This window comes from Populus alba, chromosome 9 (genome assembly GCF_005239225.2).
Source record: "Populus alba chromosome 9, ASM523922v2, whole genome shotgun sequence".
Taxonomy (NCBI): domain Eukaryota; kingdom Viridiplantae; phylum Streptophyta; class Magnoliopsida; order Malpighiales; family Salicaceae; genus Populus; species Populus alba.
The window spans coordinates 8,045,373-8,068,094 of NC_133292.1; the positions used below are offsets into that span (position 1 = coordinate 8,045,373).

Sequence of the window (22,722 nt, forward strand, 5' to 3'; positions counted from 1 at the left end):
CGTAGACCTTTCACTCGGAAGAACGCATTTGGCTTCGGAGACGGCTGTGACTTTTATTATATCGCATATACCAAAGAATATAATGAAAAATCTAGTGCTTAATTATTTAAAGACCTGGTTGGAAAAGAAAGTCATTTCATCTGATTATCGTGTGTGTATACATATACATATGTATGTATATGTTTGAGTGTTGCAGTACGTATTTTCAAGAAAAGAAAAATATATAGAAAATCTAATATTAAAAGATAATTGTTTTTGAAAAAAAAAGTCACCCATTCTTATTGCCCTTTTCATTTAGATTCTTCTTCTTTCAATATTGCCTTTACCTAAAACATCATAAGCAATTAATCTTTGCTTTAGGGTCAAATCACCAAAAATGGTAATTTGAGGACTAGAGTGAAAAAAAGAAAAATATGCAATAAATGAATAGTGATTCATGAGTATGTGAACCATTCTAAAAAACACCACAAGCTTTAAAGTTTTTTTTAACTATAATATGCTTAGCGCCACGTGCTGTGGATCATCTCAAGGTGGTAGCAATGGTGGAAGCCACATGTCATGGACTATCTATCTAGCCTTTGCGAATCACGTTGAAATCAGTTGGTTCAAGCAGATGTTCGTCGTCGGATATTTTTCAACACATTTGCATTTTCTAAATTATATCGAATATTTATCTGTAATGATCTTCTATTTCATGGTTAAAATATTTCATGCTAGAGGTGATAGATATTTTTTTTTCATAAAAAAAAAAGATTTTGTAAATTTTTTTATTTTTTTTTATAAATATAAATATTCAGATCAATTTATATATTTTTTAATTAATTTCATGAATTTTAAAATAATTTTAGATTTTAATGACTTCTATACAGTGTGTTCAAATGAACACGTCCCTCTCATTACAGGTTGTATATGCTCGTGGGAAGTTTTGTAGCGATAAAGTTACGGAATCCCGGGGCTACAATATGAGTTTTATTTCAAAAAAGTGCATGGTGTTTTGGCCGCCAGCCCTGTATATATTCTCAGCATCCTGCTCTCTCTCTCTCTCTCTCTCTCGTTATATACTGTGTTATTTCTAATATTTTTGTATTTTATTTATATATATAAAAATAGTTTTCAACTACGAAACAAACAGGATAATAATAGATTTGCCATGATTTTCACGTATGAAAACTGTAATCAAATTCCACGCTGGCCCCCTTGCTTGCTTATTGGTCATATATAGCTGTCTACCAAGATTAAAATATATTCAAGAGAGTAGAACTTTCTTTTCCAGTTCATCTTGAATTCCTCTACCTATAAAAAAAAACATTAAATTTATGCGACTTCTATACCCCTCGGAATGACTTCTATCTATACCTTTCAGCTTCTTCCCTCGGCATGAGCTGATCCATCACGAGAGAGACGAGAATTCAATTCAATCACGCCGTATGCTCATCTCTCGAAGCAAATCAATTAACGGATGCTAAAACGAGTTGATTTTATATTTTTTTCTGATAAATTATTCTTTTCCAGAATACTCCGAGGACCAGTGAATTTGGACAAAACTAATTCAAACTCGCACAGAGACCCAGAAAAATGGGTTCCTTGGAGTGAATTTACGGTGACAACTGCCTCGTCTCGGAAACTCCACTGCATCTCACAATCATAATTTTCTTGTTGTAAAATCAATACAGACAAAAAAACAAAAAACAGAATTTTTATACAACGATTATTAATGTTTTGGTGGTGGCTCTACGCCCCACTGACTGGGTCAAGATTTTCTCATGCTTGCGAGAAAAACCTGTGATGCAGGTTATTAATTTGAATGAGTTATTAATTGGAATGAGTTTAACTATTAATTTAATAGTATAATTATATTAAAAAAGTCAATAGTAATAAAAAAAAACTCTAAATATTATTGAAAGGTCTTATCAATCTTAGTCAATAACATAACAAAAATCAAATGAAAATGTGATAACCTTGTAAAAAAAAAAACAAAGCTCAATTACTAGCAAATTAAACATTGAAAAACAAGCTGGAAAAAAAAAAAGAGATAATATGCCAAATTCATGATACGATGGTGAGACCATAATAACTACAAAAGGAAATCAAGACAATGAAAGTCTACTTTCATGCAAGCTAAGATGTGAAATGCAAAATTAAAAAAAAAATCAATAAAAAAACCAAGTTAACTTGAGACATAAAACGAGGATAGCCTCGTAGAAAAAAAAGTAGAAAAAATCACAAAATTTAAGGTCCAATAACCTGATATCGAGTGATGAAATTGAGGAAAAAATAATTTTTAAGAAAGGATCTGAATAAAAGAGGTCCATGGTCAAATCAGGTTAATTTTCAAAATTAACTAATAATTCAAATTATAAAACTTCATTTACTTTATAAAAAGCAAGTACAAAAAAATCACGAAGTAAGATTCATATAGATGTCGATTGATGAAATAAAAAAAAGACAATTAAAAAAAATATATAAAAAAACAAATAGCAATAAAAAGAACAAGAATTAAATTACGTATAAGCATTAGATGAAATAAAACAATAAAGAAAAAAATAGTAATTAAAAGAATGAACTTGTAAAAATAAAATCATGTAAAGAAAATGACATCATTATTTTATAAATTAATCTTTTTAAGTGTAAAAATCACAAAAAATAAAGATAAAATTACAAATTGATATTGCCCTGGTAATTTGAAAATATATTTAAGATTTGCTTTTCTTCTTCTTCTTTCTTTCCAAGAAGCTGCTTCCGATCTACCATGCATCTCTTACCGTTACAGCGTGGAAGGAAAAGACAAGGGAGAAAAAAAACATCACTTCCATTCTGTCAAAAAAGAAAAGAAAAGAAAAGGTAAAAAAACATGGTATTTTCTTACAGGAGAATGTCCTAAATCCAAGCAACCAGGACAACATGTCCTCAATCCAAGCAATCAGTACAACATGAAAAAGAAAAAGTAAGGGAGAGAATAGAGAAACCACAGGACCAAAAAACTAACTGCATTTTTTGCTTGCCCATCCAAAATGAAAATAACATCACTCCATTTTCATGTGTGTCTTCTAGTAGCCTTATCGATTACAAAAGACAATAAATGGATAGAGACTGCATGTCACGGGGCCTTGACTTTGATTTTCTGTACATACCAAATCCTGAACCCACAACTTCACTGCTCCCTGCACCAGTACAGCTTCGGCATGTTTCTAAGCGTAATTAGTTATTTTTTAAAATATTTTTTATGTTAAAATTTATTAAAATAATATTTTTTAATTTTTTAAAATTTATTTTTAAAATCAATGCATCAAAACAATATAAAATATATATAAAAAATTAATAATTTTTAGCAAAAAAGATTTAAATTTTTAAAAAACACAAGTACAACCACATTTTCAAATGAACTTATAATCTCAAGTAAGGAAGTAGTTGAGAATGTTTTAAAAGTTATGATTTTAAATAATTTTTACTTAAAATATATTAAAATAATAATTTTTATTTTAAAAAAATTATTTATAACATATCAAAATATTTTAAAAAAATTAATTTAAAATATAAAAATATAAAAACAAACAATTCTTTTCATAGAAAGACACACCTTACATGTACTGTACACATTCCTTGTCGACCAAAAACCATCTTTTTTTTTTTTTTTCCTTCCTGCATTTGAGGGTCTAGCTCGGTGGTTAACTGCAAGGCTTGCTTTGCGACTGTCCTGAGTTCGATCCTCTCTGTGCACCAGACTGCCATCCCCGCGATATCTTACTTGTCTACTGGGCTTGCAGGATGTTTAGTAGCCCGGGGATTAGTCGTGGTACGCATAAGCTGGCCTGGAAACCTCGGGTTACAAAAAAAAAAACCATCTTTTTTCGTGATGGTTAAACTCGACTCCATTACTTGTTATTAGTCGCTAATGTGCCTCGGATAAAAAAGTTTAATTCTGATTAATTTTTTGTTTAAATCATATTATATGAATGATTTAATTTAAAGACTTAATTGGCCGGATAAACTTGACTGAATTGATACTATTTCTTTTAAAAAATAACATTATTTAAATAAAAAAAATAAATCTAAGTTGATTTAATATAAATTTATCTAATAATCCCATAAATAACCGATATAATTTTTTCAGGGGGCCAGTCCCGATATGATAATTATTCTCCTGTCTCCGAATAATTATTTCCAATCTTAGTCACATGTCTATTCACAGTTTTCACACCCTGTAACTGCTGACACGTCAAAATCACTAGTAACTAACACCTAAAACACGTATTTAATTTAATTTATATTTTATACCTTACTTTAAAAAGCTCTCAAAGCAAAACCTCCTTTGGTTCTGTCTCCCCTGGTTAGCGCGTCCTGTAAAAACCAACTACTCCTCTTTTCTTATATAAAAACAGCCCACTGCCAACCTAACCTCCAGATACAGCGTCCATCCTTTTCCCTCTCTCTCCGCAACAAAAGAGTCCAAGAAGATAAATTGATCTATCTAAAATCTCTGTAGAGAAATGAGTTACTACAACCAGCAACAACCTCCTGTTGGTGTCCCGCCTCCTCAAGGTATTGATCACTCTTAACCCTTCAATCCTCTTCTCTCTCCTTTTTTTATCAAGAAGCAATTCAAGTTTGCTTCTTTTTTCTAAAAATATTTATAGAATTTGATCCTTTTCCTTAAACGCGTCCTTTTCCCCCCCTATGAGAATCATGGTTTCTTTTTTGTTTTTGTTGCTATTTTATGGGATCTGTTAGATCTAATGAATACTGGGGTCTTGTTGTTTTGTTTTAATAGGTTTTCCCCTTGATTTGAAGCAAGTCAAGCTTGTTTCTTTTTAAAAAAATTAAAAATTAACAAAGATATAAATGCAATTTTTTTCTATGAAAATCATGTTTTTTGTGTATGATTTTTGTTTTTTGTTATTGATTTATGGGATTTGGTAGATCTAATAAATATTGGGGTTTTTTTGTTTTGTTTTAATAGGTTATCCACCAGATCAAGGATATCCTAAGGACGCTTATCCACCACCAGGATACCCACCGCAAGGGTATCCACAAGGTTATCCACCACAAGGTTATCCACCACAAGGATATCCTCCTCCTCCACCCTATGCTCCTCAGTATGGCCAACCACCCCGTCAACAACAGGGAAGTTCTGGGCCTGGTTGCATGGAAGGATGGTAGGCACCAACACCCTCCTCTCTCCCAGTTCTATTTCATTTTGCAGTGCGAAATTTTGTTATATATGGTTTTGATAATATAGATCCGGGACTATGTTTAATCTGGATTCTTGTTCAAAAGAATCGAGTCAACTCGGCTGCTTACATCTCGTGTTTATCTTGCGGCTGTCGAAAAGATTAGGTACTTTTAGGTTTGAAGTTTCTATATTGCCGTCTACGGATAACTGATGAAGAAAGATGGTTTGTTCATTTAATTTTCTATTCATATCTTGGTCAAACCTGACCTTTTTTGTATTTCCGATGTTTTGGAACCCGCCACAGTAATAGTATCACGCTGCAACGTTGTCAGAGTTATCTTAACTATACTGCTGCTATTTTGGTGGCTTAGCCATTTTTAATAAATTGCTTGCTTGTTCTGAGTCACGCCCTGAAATATTTAATCAATCTTTTAGCAGTTCAATAGCGGTGTTCACATGAACTTGAGTTGCGATTGTGTAATGTGTGTTATGATCGTGTTGTCCACATGTACTTGAGCCATGCCACTGATTGTGTTGTGTGTGTTCGTGATAGTTTAATGTCATGTTTCTGTTTTCTGGTTTTATAGAGTTGCAAATGCAGAAGTTGAGTTTGAGTTGTGTGATGGCGTCTTTGCTTTCTGTAGGGCTATAATTTCATGGCGCAGTGTTTCCTCTGGGAAATTATCTCTTGTCTTTGCTTTCTCGGGGGCTATAACTCCGTAGATAATGTTTTTGTTGCGATATATCATAATGATGTTTTAATTTTATGTTCTTTTGACACGTGTAGTTTGGCTGCTCTGTGCTGTTGCTGTCTCCTGGATGCCTGCTTTTGATGAGAGAGCTATGGTCGGGTGATTGATTCGATAGAAGTATGATGATTGATTTGCAATGGTCATTTGAGTGTTCTTCAAAGGGATTTATACAATGATGCTATTCTTATTGATTTAAGCCCTCCTGTCCAGTTTGTTATTTCTTCTTTTAATGTTATCTTTGCATAAATAATCTGAACCTCGGCATGGAAGCGAACAATTTGCTCAACTTCTCATGCGTCTCTGCGCGCGTTACTTTCAAATTCCTTCCTGCTATGATTTACTAGCTTTTATTCTAGATGTTTGTAAATTGTTTGGAATTGTGATTTTACTAAGTGGAAGTACATTCGTCAGCTATTTGTTTCCTCCAATTTATATAGCATGTTAATTCGTTTTAAAATGGTTAGATTTGGCCATCTTTTGGAAGCACGAGAGCTAAAAAGTTTGGTTTCATGGAGAATATGTGCCATTTCTCGAACTTTTGTCTGGCCCACATGTTGGAATTTTGTTTATTCTCTATGCTTATCTTGCTGTAGAGGGAAAGTGAGAAGACGAGGGAATCAACTGCTAGCGAACTCGTTGGCATTATTGTGGTGGAAGCGAATAGGAAGCCCTTTTTGGCCATACACTTTGGTTAAATGATTATAATTTCAACGAAGTGCTGTTGAGGTCATTTCCTCTGTTTCCACTTCGTTCTTGCCTTTTTACATAAGACAAGTCTGCCAATAGGAAAAAATTGACTTTCAGATTGTGCTTGCAGTGGAGTGTATACCTAAATATCTAGAGTTAATCGGTGTAAATTAGTTACATGGGGGTTCTATATGCGTTCGGTCCTGGAAGAGAAGTGCTTTTTTGTGTGAACATGGATTAGTGTATCTGCCGCTTCTTTCACTTTCATTGGGTCAATTTCTCCTTTTGTCATCTTCTGGGAAAGGTAACAACAATTAAACGCGCCGCCGAGTTGGCGGGGAGGGGGCTTCTCTTTGGTGTACGGTCAGATCATTGCTTTGCGAGTTGATTTTTGCTTCGGTTAGGTGGCATTTTCTTGATATTAAAAGATAGATGTTATTAGGATACCAAAATCTAGTTCTTTTGGAGCATGGAAGTGCAATTATTATAATTTTTATTTTTGAAATAAAATTCTAAATCATATAATTAAATTTAATTACACAATTTAAAATGTATATAAAAATTGAATGGAAATAACATTCATACATTTTCTCAGAGGATAATTTGTTTATAAACCAAATATTACGTTAAGCTTCCTCGTTGCGCTTTAGCATGGAGCTTTTCCCAGGTTCGTGCTCTTGGCTTGTATTTAACAGGACTGAATGGTTATATTCACTCTTTCTCTCAATAAAATTTTCTTCCTGTGGCGGAGAAGACACTGTGAAACAAACAGATAAAATATAAATATAAAATATGAACATGCGACAAAAACATACATGTGAGCATGCGAGTCAAGTCCTACTAAACCTAGCGTCGTACCCAGACAAATGTTGTCTTTTAAGCCCGATTAGAGGTGGTCCCCTGAAGTTGTCTTTGGGCCTAACTGTTGAGCAATGTATCGCTGCCAAAATTTTCCAATAACACTAGCAAGAAAAACAGAAAGAAAAATGCGATACCCAAATTGTTTATTTATTTATTTATTACCCATGAAATGTTATTTGTGTCCTAGAGGAGCTGTTTTGGGAGTCGTGAGAGAGAAAGAGAGAGAGAGGTTAGAACAAAATTCATATAACCTGAAGTTTTATGTTTGATTTCTGTCTCTCACTCTTTCAAGATTTCGTTATTCACTTTTCAAATATATCTTCCATGTTCTTTGTCGTGTCTGGACTTGCAACCTCTTTTCCTCCAAAATTGGCCCTCTTTTCTTGAGATAACCCTCCTCTCTCTCTCTCTCTCTGGTCGGTAATTAAAAATCAACACAAATACATTTTTGCGCCAGTACTTATTTTTTAAAATTTAAAGGAATTTAAATAGTATAAATTATGTTATTTTTAAATATTAAAAATCTAAGTATATTTTACATGAAATCTTTGCCGTGCCTTCCATGTTTAATATCCTTTTCATTTATATCTATCCTTTTTCAATTCTATTTTTACTTGAGAAATAAAAAATAATCGATTTTAAATCAATCCGACTAAGATAAAACTTTAAGGATCGTAAATAATTATTAAAAATGAATAGTAAATTCACGGTTTTACGTGAGTCTGTGGACAATGCCTATATACAATAAAAAAAAACTTAAATCTTTTAATGTTTTCTATAATTATAATAATTATTTCTACCATTTTCTATATTTCTTATAAATTTTGCAAGACGACTTGTAAGAAAAAATCTATTATTTTTGTTTTAATTAAATTAATCTGTATTCATCAAATTTAATAATACCCTTTATATGTTTATGTAAATTTTGAAAGACCATATAATAATAGTAGCAATAAATATTTTCATGACAGTTACTGGAAATGCAAGGTTCCAGTAATTGTTATGGGAGTCAATTTATTTTTATATCTGATAAAATTTCCTCGTGAACGAGAGGGCCAATCTCTTTCATAGAACGTGAACATTAAATAAATATTAAAATATTTCAATGTAAAACAAATTATATAGGTGTTGATTGTGCATTTTTTATTTGTAACTGGAATTTTGATTAAACTTAAAAATTTAATATATTCGAAATAATTTTTTTAATAATCAAGACAATAATAATAATATATTCAATCAACTCGAGTCAATCCAAGTTATCTTACTTTACCCAATTATAAAATAAAAATCATTAAAAATCTTATTATTCAGTTGCTATTCATAAAATAAATTACTTTACTTTATTTTTATATAATTTGAAAATAAAGATATTTTGAATTTAATCTCTAAATTCTACAGTTAATTTTAAATAACAATTCAAGTTTATTATTGATTAATTTAAAATTCAGTAAATTAATTTATTTATATCATTTAAAATAAAACACTAGATTTAAGTTAAAAAAAAAATGCAAGCCATGGATGGAGGTCTCGCTTGAATTGAAAAGCCTAGGTCAATAACCTTAGCTTTTTTTTTTTCTTAGTTACCTTAGGCCACCTGTGCTTTTTTTTTTTTTTTTTTTTTTTCATTTTTAAAAAATAAGTTGATGAAATCAGGACCACTATGATGATTGGGAAATTAAAGATTGTTTAAAATCTATTTTTAATTTTTTTTTTAAAACCTAAAAACATCATCTTATACTTTTAAATAAAACTAATGTTCAAACTCAAAAACATCTTTAAATCAATTAAAAGATACAAAAATATACTGTAAAGAAAATGAAGTTTGGTCTACCTTCTCGTTCAATAAAAAAAATCTAAAATCATTACTAATGAAATTATCTAGTCGAATGGAACCATATAAAGTTTGATCATTTTAATTATTATAATAATAAAAATCAATAACTTTTTCTATCTTCTTTGGTTGTTTTTATTTTTTAAACTAGATTTTATTTATTCTCTCTAATATAAAAAACCAACAAATAAAAAAAAATTAATTTGCATATCAAAATAAAAATCTTTGTGAGAATAACTATATATTTTTTTCATGTTTTATATTTTAGTTTTTTTTTTTTTTTTTTTATTTTTTTTTATCTTTTAACTTGGTATTTTAATTATAATTTTATTTAACTAAACAGTTGAAAAATCTAATTAAAAGAGAAAAAAATTTCAAAAGTTTTTTAAAAAATAAATGAGATCCAACGTTCATATTTTCCAAGTGTTTTAGGTAATTAAAAAAAAGAAAGAAAATAAAAACTCTCTAGCATCTAGAAAGGATACTTCAGTCATTTAAAAAATATTCTTGTGCAAATAATATTTCCCTTCTCTAGGGTTAGGGTTTGTTAAATTACAGAATCGATTTGGGGTAATTCTCTATTTTTTCAATACCTTCTCCCTGTTTTTGGAATTCGATTTCCATTTTATTTTTTTGATGCTATTAAGTGGCGATTTTCAATAAGAATTGAGAATCTAGGTTTTTTTTGGGGAATTATATTTTTTCTAGAACTCGATGATTTGTGTTCGGTATTGTTGCGGGCAAGTGAAATTGAGTGAAGAATGAGCCTAGAAGAACCTGATTTGTGGGTGGATCATGGAAACTTGATATTGATTTCATGTATATATAATTTTTCGATCAGATCAATAGTATTTTTATCGGTTGGATGCGACTTTTTTCAATTAGTTTAAGATAGGGATAGAACCGAAAGGGTAAATACTATCTACTATGCTTCGAGCTTCAAAAATTTCAGGAGTAACTGTAAATATTATTGATGAGGATACTTGTTCGGTTTCTTAAATCATTTTTTGTGGGTTTTGACTTGTCTGTTGATGGGTTTTTTTTTTTTTTCCTTTTTTTCTTTGCATTTGCTGATACAACGGACTGGTTAATCACAGGTTTGTTTGGGGAGTTTATTTATTGATAAGCTTGATGGGTGCACCCAAACAGAAATGGACGGCAGAAGAAGAAGCAGCGCTAAAAGCTGGAGTGATTAAGCATGGAGCTGGAAAATGGCGCACGATACTTAAAGATCCGGAATTTAGTGGTGTCTTGTATCTGCGTTCGAATGTGGACCTTAAGGTTAGCTCGCTGAAGTATTTCTTCGAGGAGGATGTTAATGCTTGTGGAATATGGTCTATGCTTTAGATGTTCAGCTACTTGATCGATCAATTTAGTGAATTCGTGGGATCGGAAGTTTGTCTCTATGTTTTTATAATGCAATTCAGGGTGATTGATCTTTGTTTTTTGTGGGTAGGACAAATGGAGAAACATGAGTGTAATGGTAAATGGGTATGGCTCGAGAGAGAAGCCTAAGTTAGCACCTAAAAGGGTGCACCATGTCCATAGACAGGATGAGAACCTTATGTCTGTTGTTCAAAGCGATGAAGATATTCCAGATGCCAAGCCTCTTCCAGTTAGTAGTGCTGCATTGCCAGTTGTTAATCCGAAGAGAACTACTGTAAGGTTAGACATTTTTTATAATCAAAAGAAAATAAGAAACCAAACACTTATCACGAAATTCACTTATCATGAAATTCATGCATTCTCTTGTATTCATTGGCCACCTGTTAGTTATCATTCTTGCATCACATTTCACTAGCTATTTTAACTGTTTGTTTAGCATGTATGAGACTTGAGATTTTTTCTTACTGCTCACATTCAGTGTCTGACCTTGAATATTTTTTAGTGCTTGTGGCTGTTGGTTGGTTATATGAACACAATCAGTAACTGTTAGATATTACATATCTTTTTTTTTGGTGTTTGTTAACCGGTAACCATCTTTCCAGGCTGGATAATCTTATAATGGAGGCAATAACTAGCTTGAAGGAGCCTGGTGGTTCACATAAGACCGCAATTGCTTCATACATAGAGGTGCTCCTCCGTTTGTAAATCCTGTAGAATTGAACTTTTTTTCTTACAATGGTTGTAGTAGATCCAACTTAAAGTAGCACAAGCCTTTATTAACATTAATGCAACTGCTAATTTAAGAATCAAATACAAAATCTACAAATTTAAGTTTTAAAACAGATAATACAAAACTGGCAATTGTAATATAGCTTTAACAATCTAGACTGAAGGTTGAGGTATTTTCTTATTTTTTCTAATGCCCAGTGATCTGAAAGTTGGATTTCATTCAAATTTGATCAATCCATATGGCTGATAATTCTCTCATTATTTATCTTGTACAAAATAAACAATTATTTATTATTTTCAGAATGTCTTTTGATCATGTTTCTTGTCTGAAGCCAAACAACATTGGGGGTCACTCTTTTTAACTTTTCTGCTTCTAAGGAGTATATATCCACTGTTTTAGAATAATTTTAGGGCAATGTTTTACACCACTGCCCATGTCTGACTGGACAATGCAATACAGATAAATTTATAACCTGCTACCCTTTTATAACTTTTCTGCTTCAAGGAATATATATCCACAGTTTTAGAATAATTTTAGGGCAATGCCTTACACCAGATTGCCCATGCCTGAGTACAGATAAATTTAAAATCTACTACCCTTTTATATTGCAATTATTCACTTATCACAACTGGTAATCTGTTGAGCCAACAAATTCTAGTCAGGATAATCTCTGGGACAGGTGATAATAACGGAAAAAGGATTGTTTTTGGGACAGGTGCCAATGACATTTTGTTGGGCAAGGTAGTATTTATGTTGACATTTAAAAAAATTATCTTTCCCTTTTTTTGGGGCCATATCAAATGAAGGAAGCGTTTGTGTTATCAGCATATATTGTGTCTTTTATATAATTTCATGTTAAGAAGTTCATTTGTTTAGTTAGCTGACCTTTCTGGCTTATATTACAGGAACAATATTGGCCACCAAATGACTTTAAGAGGATATTATCAGCTAAATTGAAGTATCTGGCAGCAAATGGTAAACTGATTAAGGTAATTATGCTCCAAACTTGTGGTGTCACAGTAACTTATTTGATACTTGTAATTGCTATGCTTGCATTTAAATGGTGTAGAATATTAAATGCTGGTAATTTGAAATGGCTAATGTACAATTTTATTTGTTTTAAGTAATACTGTTTTTCAGATCAGGATTGAACATTTAGTGATGCGTTTAGACACTTGGATTGTGACTGACTATTGTTGATAGCCAGCTTGACACTAGAAGATGCTATTGATTTAGGGGCCTGCATTAGTTGTTGGTTATTTTTTACAGTCTTAATTTCCTTAAGTTTGGGGACAAGGAAGTCAGTGAGAGCATGTGTATCCCCTGCCACAGTATGTATCTTCATTCTTCAATTGTATTTTTATTTCCCATTGGAATTTGAGTCTGAGAAAAGATTTTAAGCTGAGTTGAATATCTAGTTTGCATAAATCCTGCCTCAGCTAAAAAAAATAAAAATACTTTGTCTCTCTTTTGGCTTCCTTTCTCGCTAATTGTACTTTGATGTCTTAACGTGGGATCACATCCAGCTGCGTTCTCTTTTGCAGGTTAAACGGAAGTATAGAATTGCACCTACTTCAGCATTTGCTGAGAGAAGGGTTTCTCCATTATTCTTTGAAGGAAGACAGAGGATCTCTCCCAAAATTGAAAGGGATGATTTCAATATACTTACAATGTCTCAGATTGATTTGGATCTGGGGAAGATGAGGACTATGACCGCGGAACAGGCTGCTGAGGTAGCGGCTCGAGCAGTTGCGGAGGCAGAAGCTGCTATAGCAGTAGCTGAAGAGGCAGCAAGGGAGGCGGAGACAGCAGAAGCTGATGCAGAGGCAGCACAAGCATTTGCGGAAGCAGCTATGAAGACACTGAAAGGAAGGACCGCCCCTAAGATGGTAAACTTCATCACTGGATCTTCTCTTATTGATCGGTGTTGAAATGTTTGAGAAGCCCTTTATCAGTTGTCTTGTAACAAAATAATTAGCTATTCTGCATTTGAAATTGAAAGTTGAAACATAAAACCCACACTCACCCGTGATTTCCAGAATCTTTTTTGAATTGCTTATTCCTTGAATGGTTGTTCTAGCTTGGATCTATTCTGGGTGGTCCATCAGGGTAATGATGCATCATAAATTAACCCCCATATTTTCCTTCAACTTAACAAAATGTAATTGGTCGTAAACTAGATACTAGTAAAGCCCTGTTTGCTACCAATTCTTGGATCTTCATAATGATGAATATCTTTTTTCAGGATGTGATTCTTCATTTGCATCTCTTGCTTCATTGCATCTTTAGGAATTTATCTTTATAAGATCATGAATGAAGTTTCTTTGTAATGCGCAGACGGTTCGAGCTTGATGGAAAATCTCAAAAAGGTCACTAAGGAGTTTGATTGATGCTGAGACACACAAATTTGCTGACATTGTTTTCTGTAAATATTGGAAGACCCATTTGGATGATCTATGCTGCTGCATTGACGTTTGCTGGATCCTGGTGGTTTGTTAGATTGCATAGGCAGCTCATTCTTGTAGACAATTTTGGATCAGAACATGTCAATTTCATTTCCTCAAGTTTCTGCTTTGTTGTCAATATTTGTTACCCGTAGGGTGGTTGAAAAATGCAATAACAGGATTATTTACAATGTTTATTTCTATATTTTAGTACTTTCCATGCTTGTATTAAATTGATCAGTGATGTGATTAAATCGTGTAGTAGCTTTGGGGCATTGTTGTTTTAAACTGTCCAGTCATCATTGTATATAGTGGAGTTTTCTTTCTTTTAAATTGAAACTGAGAAAAAGCTGATACTGTGTCCCCTTCATTATGGTTTGGCCCAAAGACCAGGCTGTCAGGATTCTTCTAATATTGACTTGGATTAATTGAATTTTTTCTTATTTTTTCATATTTAGATTCGTATTTTGTTTCTTTAAATCCAATAAGTTAATGTGAAAGATGTTTGAGAGAATATATTTATTATTAAAGAAAACTATCAAAGTCAAAACATATTATTATCGCATCAAATTAATATAATAAATGTATTTTTAAAACAATTAAAAAGAAAGAGATTGATTTCCCTCTTGATTAATGGCTTAACACACAAAGCTAGTTTAATTATTATTTTTATTATCAAATAAAAACAAATCTTAATAAGATGACATATCCATTTCAATTAGCTATACACACCATTTTTTTTTTTATTATTATTATTTAAAAAGAAAAAGCTCTGCAGCCCAATTTGCACGCCATTTTATGAAGAAAATAAAAACCCTAACAGCAGCAAAAGAAAATAAATAAGCTATTAGTATTGTGTTTGGTATAATTTTTTTTTTTTTAAATAATTTTTTATATTTTTTATCTTTTTAACATAATAATTTTAAATAAAAAACAATTTAAAAAATAACAATCACCGCCCTATCGGGCGTACAAACCAAATAATACGTTGTTGCTACGGGAGATTAAACAAATGAACAACTTATTATATTCGTGTCTTGCCCTTCAGTCCAGCTCTTCTTCCCTTTTCTTTGCAATTAATTATACATCTCCTTCCTTCTCTTCTTTACCATACACGCGCGCGCGCACATATAATAACCAAATCGATATAATTCCAGTTAATTTAGATTCTTCTTTTGCTGTAAAGTCCATCTCTCTTTCACAAACGGAGATGGATACAAATTTAAACGACAAGGAGTCCATGGTTGCTCGAATCCAACAATTGGAACATGGTAATATCTTTCTTTCTTTCTTTCTGACCCAAATGATCCTTCTCTCTTGTTTAAAACTTCAGCGATGCTGTTCTCTTACGCTATATTGCTTTCTTTTAGAATTCTTTGTTAAATTATTTAAAGGCCAATTCGAGAATTCGTATCTGTGTTCTGTTCTTGGACGTGGAAACCAAACTGAGTCTAAAATGCAGCGCTTTATTAAATGATTAAAGATACCCATTTTGCTTGTAGCCTCTTTTTTTTTCCCATCCCCATAACGTGATTGAGGTGTAATGTCTTGTAGAGCGTGATGAGTTGCACAAAGATATAGAACAATTGTGTATGCAGCAAGCTGGACCTGGTTACCTTGCTGCTGCTACTCGAATGCATTTCCAGAGGTATATTTATTTATTTATCTATATTTTTCTGTGTATAGGATCAGGATTTTCTCATTTTATTATTCTACGGGGTTGCTACTGCCTACTAGTGAAAGGAAACATAAGGATTGTAATATTAAAATAATGCTCTATTAGGACAGCTGGATTGGTCCAGGAGATTGAGAAATTGAAAAGGCAGTTGGTTGCTTGCACAAGAGATAATCTTAATCTTCAAGAGGAGCTTTCTGAGGCTTACCGAATTAAAGTGAGAAAACTTTTGTATTTATTAGCTGTTTTGTCACTTTTCGATGCCTTTTGTGATAGAGCTTACATGTTTACTATGTTGTCTTCAGACCCAATTGGCCGAACTACACCAAGCAGAGGCTGCAAAGGTTGGTCTCTCACTCTCTCTGCACATGTTTATTCCGGTGTGTGCTTGTATGTGGCATCAATCATTCTTTTCTTGTGAGTACTTTTATCAAAGATCTACTAGAGGGAATTACGAATTCAACAACCACCAAATGGCAGCATAAACCAACAGGAGAGAATAGATAATACTTTGGCATCATAAGAAGCAACTTCTCATCAAACAAAAGCTTCATATATTTTCCATTCAAGATTTTTTGTCTTTCAATTGTCATTTCTTGTGTTAACTTTTATTGAGGACCTAGCTTGATCAACTACCATATTTACATTTGGAGGAGATGCTAATTTGGTGATTACAAAGTTATGACTTAAGTTTCACCTACAAGCAATTGGCGATGGTGACAGGATTAGCAGTTTTTGCTAGCTATGATGTTTGTGAAATGCTTCTATCGCCTTTATTGTTTTCCTTTTCAAAATATTTAATGTTTTTGCAGTGGATGTAATTTTTCTTTCATTATTAATCCTGACTTCTTGTTTCGTTTTCTTTCTCCAGAACATGGAGGCAGAGAAGCAGGTTAAGTTTTTCCAAGGTTGTGTAGCTGCTGCTTTTGCTGAGCGTGATACTTCGATAATGGAGGTTATGAAAAAGTCTTTTTGAAATTTGTTGATTAGATGCTTGACTTTGGTTTCTTACCCATAACCTTTCATAAGTATATTCCTGAATGTATATTCTTAAGGTTTAGAATTTCCTTAATGATTGATGGCAGGCTGAAAAAGCAAAGGAGAAGGAGGAATCCATGTCCCAGAAATTTAATGAAATTCAGCAGAGGTACTTGTTATGTTTATACCCTGTTTTTGGTATTGATATTGTGTTCAAAGTCACAAAAGTAAAAGGTTATTTTCCACTGACTGCTTATTTTGTTGCATTATGTAATATGGAGATTATGATGCAAATCTTGTTAGTCTTTTGAGTGTTACACTTCTTGCGGTGTATTTTAATATTCTATCTGAACAGTATCATTTTGCTATTAATATTATATGGAAGAATGCTATAAATAGTTTATGGTGATGTTCTGTTCCTTTCAAAATCTTCCCAATCATTGGAAAAAGGTAGTGGCATTGCATGTCTAGATTTCATAACTGTTCATTTGTGAATTTAGCTATCCTTTATCATGTGTGGCTTTTCCATTTGTGTTGTCAAAGGGATTTTATGGTTTGTAATTATGTGATGCATCATTGAGATGCTGGTTGAACAAATACCTTTTTATGATTGAATATTTAAAGAATTGTTTATGCAGGTTAGAAGTGCTTAATTCAGATGTTCTTGAACAGAAGAGACTAAATGATGCACTGGAGAGTGATCTCGTAAAGCAAGAAGAGCAGATTGAGACTTTCAAGAAGGTAATTGTTTCATGTTCTTAGGTAATAGCAAGAGTGTACTTGAAAGTTGAAACCTTTACACATCCGGCATATAGACTACATGGTCATGGTAATAGTCTCTTGTCCCTAGTTGAAACGTGGAAAATGTCTGTGCAGTGAACTTCAGATTTCATCGTACTTTTGAAGTTTAGGACGCATCATGTAGTCCTTATTTACCTTTCATTTACAGGTTGTCAACAAATTTTATGAGATCAGGCAGTATTCTCTTGAGGGATTTGAGGATACAAGTTGGGATGATAAATGTGCGTGTCTGTTACACGACTCAGAAGAAATGTGGAGTTATAATGATGCTTCCACTTCTAAATACATTGTAAGTTCTCATGACCTTTGTTTTTGCTTGTTCCTTGAGTACCCATTATATCAGCATTGGTGCTCATCATATGGTTCACCATGTATAGGATCGTTCTGTCACTATTTTAGAAGCCTGAATTTAATAAATAATTGTTTTATCTTAGTATCTAGCCTGTACCTGTTTCTTTCACATTCACTGCATCAACCTTGTAATTTAAAGAATGTTACCAGATCCATAATGAAGTAATGATGGGTGAAGAAATGGACAGTGTCTAATTCATTTCCTAGATCCACAAAGAGCATGAAATTATTACATCAGCTTCTACAAGAATTTTAGTTGTCTCTAGAGTTACTTCATATTTTCTGTATGCAACTTGAATAACTTCTCATCAGACAGAGTGCATTAGAAGAAGAGGTGGAGGCACTGAGGAACTCTCTGGAAAAGCTTCAAAGCAAATTACAAGTGGTATGAATTTATCTGGTTAATTTCTGCTTTATCTAGGTTGTAATTGTATTATTATGCTGTATATTTGCTTACGACAGATTTTGTTGTGGATTACAGGGTTTGGAAATTGAAAATCACTTAAAGAAGAAAGTTCGTGAACTTGAAATGAAGCAAGTGCGGAGACTAATGCCTTGATTTTTTAGCTTTAAATTTGATCCCCAAATCCCTTTGCTAATCAATGAAATTGTTGACTTTCCTGCAGGTTCTTTGGAACAAAATGGTTACGACCAGGATAGAAGAATTACGCCGTTACCATTCTCAGCATAGAGATCAAATCACAAGCTTACTTGGTGAGGAAAGATCCTATCTCAAATCGATCATTGATTTGGCAGAAGAAAAGATCAAGCAATTCGATGTGACCAGAGAACAGAATTTGGAGCTTTGTAGAGTTGTAAAACTTCAAGAAAATAAATTTGGAGATTTGCATACGAGTACTGATGCTGATTCTGCCTTAGCATCCAAGGTAGCTCGATCACTATCTTTGTAATTTGTCTTCTGTCTCTTTATCTGTAGTGCACATAGTAACAATTTGCTTCACCATCACAAGTAGATTCTTAAGGCTAGCGTATAATCATTTCCTGTGTACTTGCCAAAGGAAGTGGTTCCTTATTGGTGTCTTGACCCTACAGCCTGGGGCCTAAATAAGCCACTAGCCAGCTAGAGGTGACAGTGGGCAAAATAAGCAGGGGGGAAGAGTTATCAAATAATTCTTGACCATGACAAATAATTCTTAATTAATATATTAGTCTGCCAACTGTAAAATATTATTCTGTATTACTTTGCAACTATTGGAGTCTATGGGAAGATATTATGTGGTGAGTGTAAATAGAATTTGGATTAGTGTTAATATAGCTCTTTCTTAGCATGATAGTCTCTGTAACTGTCAGACAAAGGTCCTGCACTCCTATTATAGGCACAATCCTGCCCAGGGAATGCTGCGGCCGCAGGATTTGGCGTAACAAAATGTGCCTCGTAAGTATAAAACATTGGCATGGGGAGAAGTTAGCAAATAGAAACTAAGGAAACTGACCTAGCCTCCAATGATCTTCCTCAATTCGATACATGATCCAATTCCAAAATTTCCTATTGACTGTGGGAAGAAAAATGGGTCAATGGCGATTAAACTTCCTTGAGATCTGCTTCATTCTTTTTGTAGTGAGAGTTTTGTTTATAGACAAGAGATTACCAATGCTTTGTTTTTTTTTTAACCATCGGATAGTTTTTTTATCACCCACTTAACACAGCAGAAAGGATCTCAGCTCAACCTCTCCTAGTTTTTTAGTGTTAACCTCTATCACACTGAGCATGGAGAGAAATGTATAGGTGTTTGTGTCAAATTAGGTTTATGGTATTTCAATAGATCAAGAAAGTGATAGTTGCCTAGTAGAATTGTTCTTCCTGGCTGCCACCTCTTGCGTACCAACTCAGCTAACCCCTACTTTGTTCTACTAACAAGCCCTTAACTCTGTTTTCTGTTTTGGTCTGATTTGATTATTCTTCTCGTCTTTTTACTAATGTGGAAATTTTAAAGCATCAAGGAAAATGCTTCAACAGAATCAGAAGGTCAAACATAATTTTTGTTCTACTATTTCTGTCGTGTTTATTTATTTATTTTTATGTTCATCACCTGCTGTAGAGAAATGACGAAGGCTCACCAGATATCGTGGCTGATAAAGAAGGCAACTTGTCTGAAGGCCTTGCACAGGCACTGCAAGAAAAGGTCTGAGATTTATTTCATGTTTTATAATTTTACTTTCTCTCTCTTTATTCTCTATTTATTTTGGCCAGCTGTATGTTTAAGTGATGCAGCTGATTTGAGATAATTATACTCTTTCTGCTCTTTTTTTCTTTCTTTCTCAGGTTTCAGCACTATTGCTTTTATCTCAGCAGGAAGAAAGGCATTTACTGGAGAGAAATGTCTGCATGGCTCTTCAGAAAAAGACAGAGGAGCTTCAAAGAAACTTACTACAAGTAATTCCCGTGGAATTTTTGTTACTTGCAAGTTTTTCATGTTGGTTTCTCTTTTACCTGAGTATTATAAGTAACTCAGCAATTTCTTTGCAAATTTCTAAATGGAGTTATAGAGTTGTGTTTCACTACTTCATTACATCACTACAGTAATTATCTTATCATACACGAAGGAAACATTATGAAAATGTTATTAGGCAGAATGGAACATCTTTCTCCTTGTTATGTTTTCCATGCAGTACTCTCCTCACCGAGTCTGAATATCTTCTAATATGAAGTTTGATGCGCATTTATCTCAGTAAAAATATTTATATCCTTCTTTAACCTCACAATGAGTGCACAAATGTTGTGATGGTTTAGGTCACCAATGAAAAAGTTAAAGTTCTTATGGAGTTGGCGCAGTTAAAGCTTGAATATCAACAACTACAAGAGTATGATCTCTTCTTTTCCTAAAGTATACATTGTAGTATATGCTTTGTTAAAATCAATGTTTCTTTATACTTCTTTTGTTATCTGCTGGGAATTCTCCCAAAGCTATGCAGCATGATTTTTTTATATATAATTTTTTTTTGAGGCATTTGCTAGTCTAGCATTAAGTAAATATGTATTTGAAGTATTGAGTCTAGATCAAGTTAAAATGCTTTATCAAATAGATGCACAGGTTATATTGATGAGCAATACTACATATTATTGTGAATTTTGATAAAGCTAATGCTGCACCCCCTAGAGGTTATTCCGGATCGAAAGCAAAGGTCTGCAATTCTGTTTTCACACAGCATGTTGAACCTTCCTTCACATTGATGTTCACTCCTTGACTGCAGTAGTTTTCTCCATTCACTTCTCTAGTTGATCTACCTTGTTTTTATTCGACTGTGGATTTCTTTTGATATGTCCTTAAAGTAATCATCTTGTTAAAAATAAGTATTGAGGTACACATCAATTCTTTTCCCTTGCTAACAGATGCACACTTCGATCTGATGGCTAAAACTACCTGAATGAATGTAACATAACATATTGTGCAGGAAAGTCGGCAGTGAGATAAAACAAGATTTTTTGTGTGACAATGGGGAGAGAAGACTTTCTAATCATGAAAGAGATGGAAGGATAAGAAATCTGCTGAAGAGGACATATCTAAGACGCTGGATGGGCATGCTGGATAGTGGAAATGAAGCTCAAACTTCCAAGAGTGGTGCAGGGAGTTTCTCTGGGAAAAGGTCAACTGACATGGATTTTGCGAGGTTAGTAAAACCTGGTTGAATTCCACAACTGAACACTTGATTGGTGGTGCCTGCATGTCGGATCACACCCTCTGACATTTTTCAGTAAATTACATCTACAAAGACTGCCTGGGCTGCCTCCCTTCAACACCCAAACACCCACCCACGCACACACAAAGAACCCTTCTCTTACAAAGTAACTGTTAATGAAATGGATGTTTATACTTTATGTCTCAGAATGAAGATTGAAAATGCCACTCTCAAGGAAAGCATGGAAAGCATGGATCATCTAATTTCTGCAATTCACAGACTACGCCTTGCACTTCTAAAGGTGATTTTTTCTTCGTCATATGTACAAGATCCTTTCTTCAAGCATGGATATGCTTCATTTTTGGCTCACCACTGGATCAGCTTTTTAGGATGCTACAATTATATAATTACTGTTTGGAATGGTGGTACAGTTGAAATTTTGCTTTTCCCTTTTTTTTTTTAAGGTCAAACAATATCATAATAACATTAATATGATGCTGATTTTATCACCTGCTTCATAGAAGTTAGTGTGCATTATGTTTGATCAGACAGTCGGTTCTTAGTTTGAAACTAATAGGTTTTATGTAATGCTATTGCATAATTTATAGGTCAAAGAGTCAGATACTCGTGAAGGTACAGTTAGTGGCTTGCCAGTAGCTCTTGATGATATCATTTCCGAGGCTAGACTTGTGAAGATTGCCCTTGGAAGCTCCCTACCCATTAGTTGGTCTGCCGAGGCAGATGATGCATCAATTTGTGAAAGTTTCCACAACAGGCTAACTGATATTTATGGGGAACACAGTAGTGAGAAGATAGATCCTGTTTCTGCTGCAGGTTTTGAAATGGTGGAGCTTCTGATACTTGCAGGTCAGATACTAAAGGACAATAAAACCATAAAGGGTTCCTGAGATGGAAGCTTATTTAATGTGGTCTATGCGGTACACGCGATACTCTATTGGGTTGAGGTCATAGTAAATGGGCTTTTCTGCAAAAGTAAAGAAAATTTGTGCAGTGCGAAATCTGGAGCAGTTCAATGAGTGAACGATGAAAGCCAATGCTTATCTTGTCATTGTACAGCCTGTTATTGTGCTTGTGGTGTTTAGAAAGAAAAGGGGTAAGAGGGACTAGAGTTCAATTCCTTTGTATATACATGGTTAGGCTAGATCCATAAAATACAGTTATATGCACTGGGTTATAATTTTATTTCATTGACGAAGTTTCTTAGGTTTTGTGCATGTTTCCTTTCAGTATTTCCCGCTGTATCTTAATCGTCAATGTTTCTGTTAAGCGATTAGAGGATGCATTTCCTGTTGGCTTTAAACAACCCACTGGAAATTTTTGTGCTCTGTACATGCCACATGGTGGAAACTGCTATGGAATGGAGAAGTTATAAGCATGAACATGCCTCATCATGCGT

General features: G+C 33.4%; 3 protein-coding genes across 6 annotated transcripts; all 3 read left to right on the forward strand.

Annotated features, from left to right (window-relative positions):
- The first annotated feature begins 4,315 nt into the window (after positions 1-4,315).
- On the forward strand, positions 4,316-6,332 carry LOC118059089 (uncharacterized). The gene is made up of 3 exons (XM_035071905.2): positions 4,316-4,539; positions 4,958-5,153; positions 5,958-6,332. Exons 1-3 carry the CDS (start codon positions 4,488-4,490, stop codon positions 6,001-6,003), a joined length of 294 nt encoding a protein of 97 aa, XP_034927796.1. The 5' UTR covers positions 4,316-4,487; the 3' UTR covers positions 6,004-6,332.
- A 3,408-nt stretch (positions 6,333-9,740) lies between these two features.
- On the forward strand, positions 9,741-14,149 carry LOC118059090 (telomere repeat-binding factor 1). Of its 3 annotated transcripts, none has more exons than XM_035071909.2 (7): positions 9,741-9,871; positions 10,399-10,582; positions 10,758-10,966; positions 11,290-11,374; positions 12,323-12,406; positions 12,962-13,306; positions 13,755-14,149. In XM_035071909.2, the coding sequence occupies exons 2-7, from the start codon at positions 10,433-10,435 to the stop codon at positions 13,767-13,769; spliced, it is 888 nt and encodes a 295-aa protein (XP_034927800.1). In that variant the 5' UTR covers positions 9,741-9,871; positions 10,399-10,432; the 3' UTR covers positions 13,770-14,149. The 3 variants fall into 3 exon arrangements, with proteins under 3 accessions (XP_034927800.1, XP_034927797.1, XP_034927799.1); XM_035071906.2 differs by lacking the exon at positions 9,741-9,871 and adding an exon at positions 9,900-10,085; XM_035071908.2 differs by lacking the exon at positions 9,741-9,871 and adding an exon at positions 9,904-10,212.
- A 733-nt stretch (positions 14,150-14,882) lies between these two features.
- Positions 14,883-22,534, forward strand: LOC118059091 (uncharacterized). Of its 2 annotated transcripts, none has more exons than XM_035071911.2 (17): positions 14,883-15,132; positions 15,416-15,509; positions 15,645-15,753; positions 15,842-15,880; positions 16,408-16,491; positions 16,622-16,683; positions 17,153-17,255; positions 17,464-17,604; positions 17,983-18,051; positions 18,148-18,204; positions 18,293-18,553; positions 19,727-19,810; positions 19,951-20,061; positions 20,419-20,489; positions 21,081-21,296; positions 21,513-21,606; positions 21,914-22,534. In XM_035071911.2, exons 1-17 carry the CDS (start codon positions 15,072-15,074, stop codon positions 22,211-22,213), a joined length of 1,956 nt encoding a protein of 651 aa, XP_034927802.1. In that variant the 5' UTR covers positions 14,883-15,071; the 3' UTR covers positions 22,214-22,534. The 2 variants fall into 2 exon arrangements, with proteins under 2 accessions (XP_034927802.1, XP_034927803.1); XM_035071912.2 differs by having other exon boundaries at positions 14,884-15,132; positions 15,650-15,753.
- The last annotated feature ends 188 nt before the right edge of the window (positions 22,535-22,722 follow it).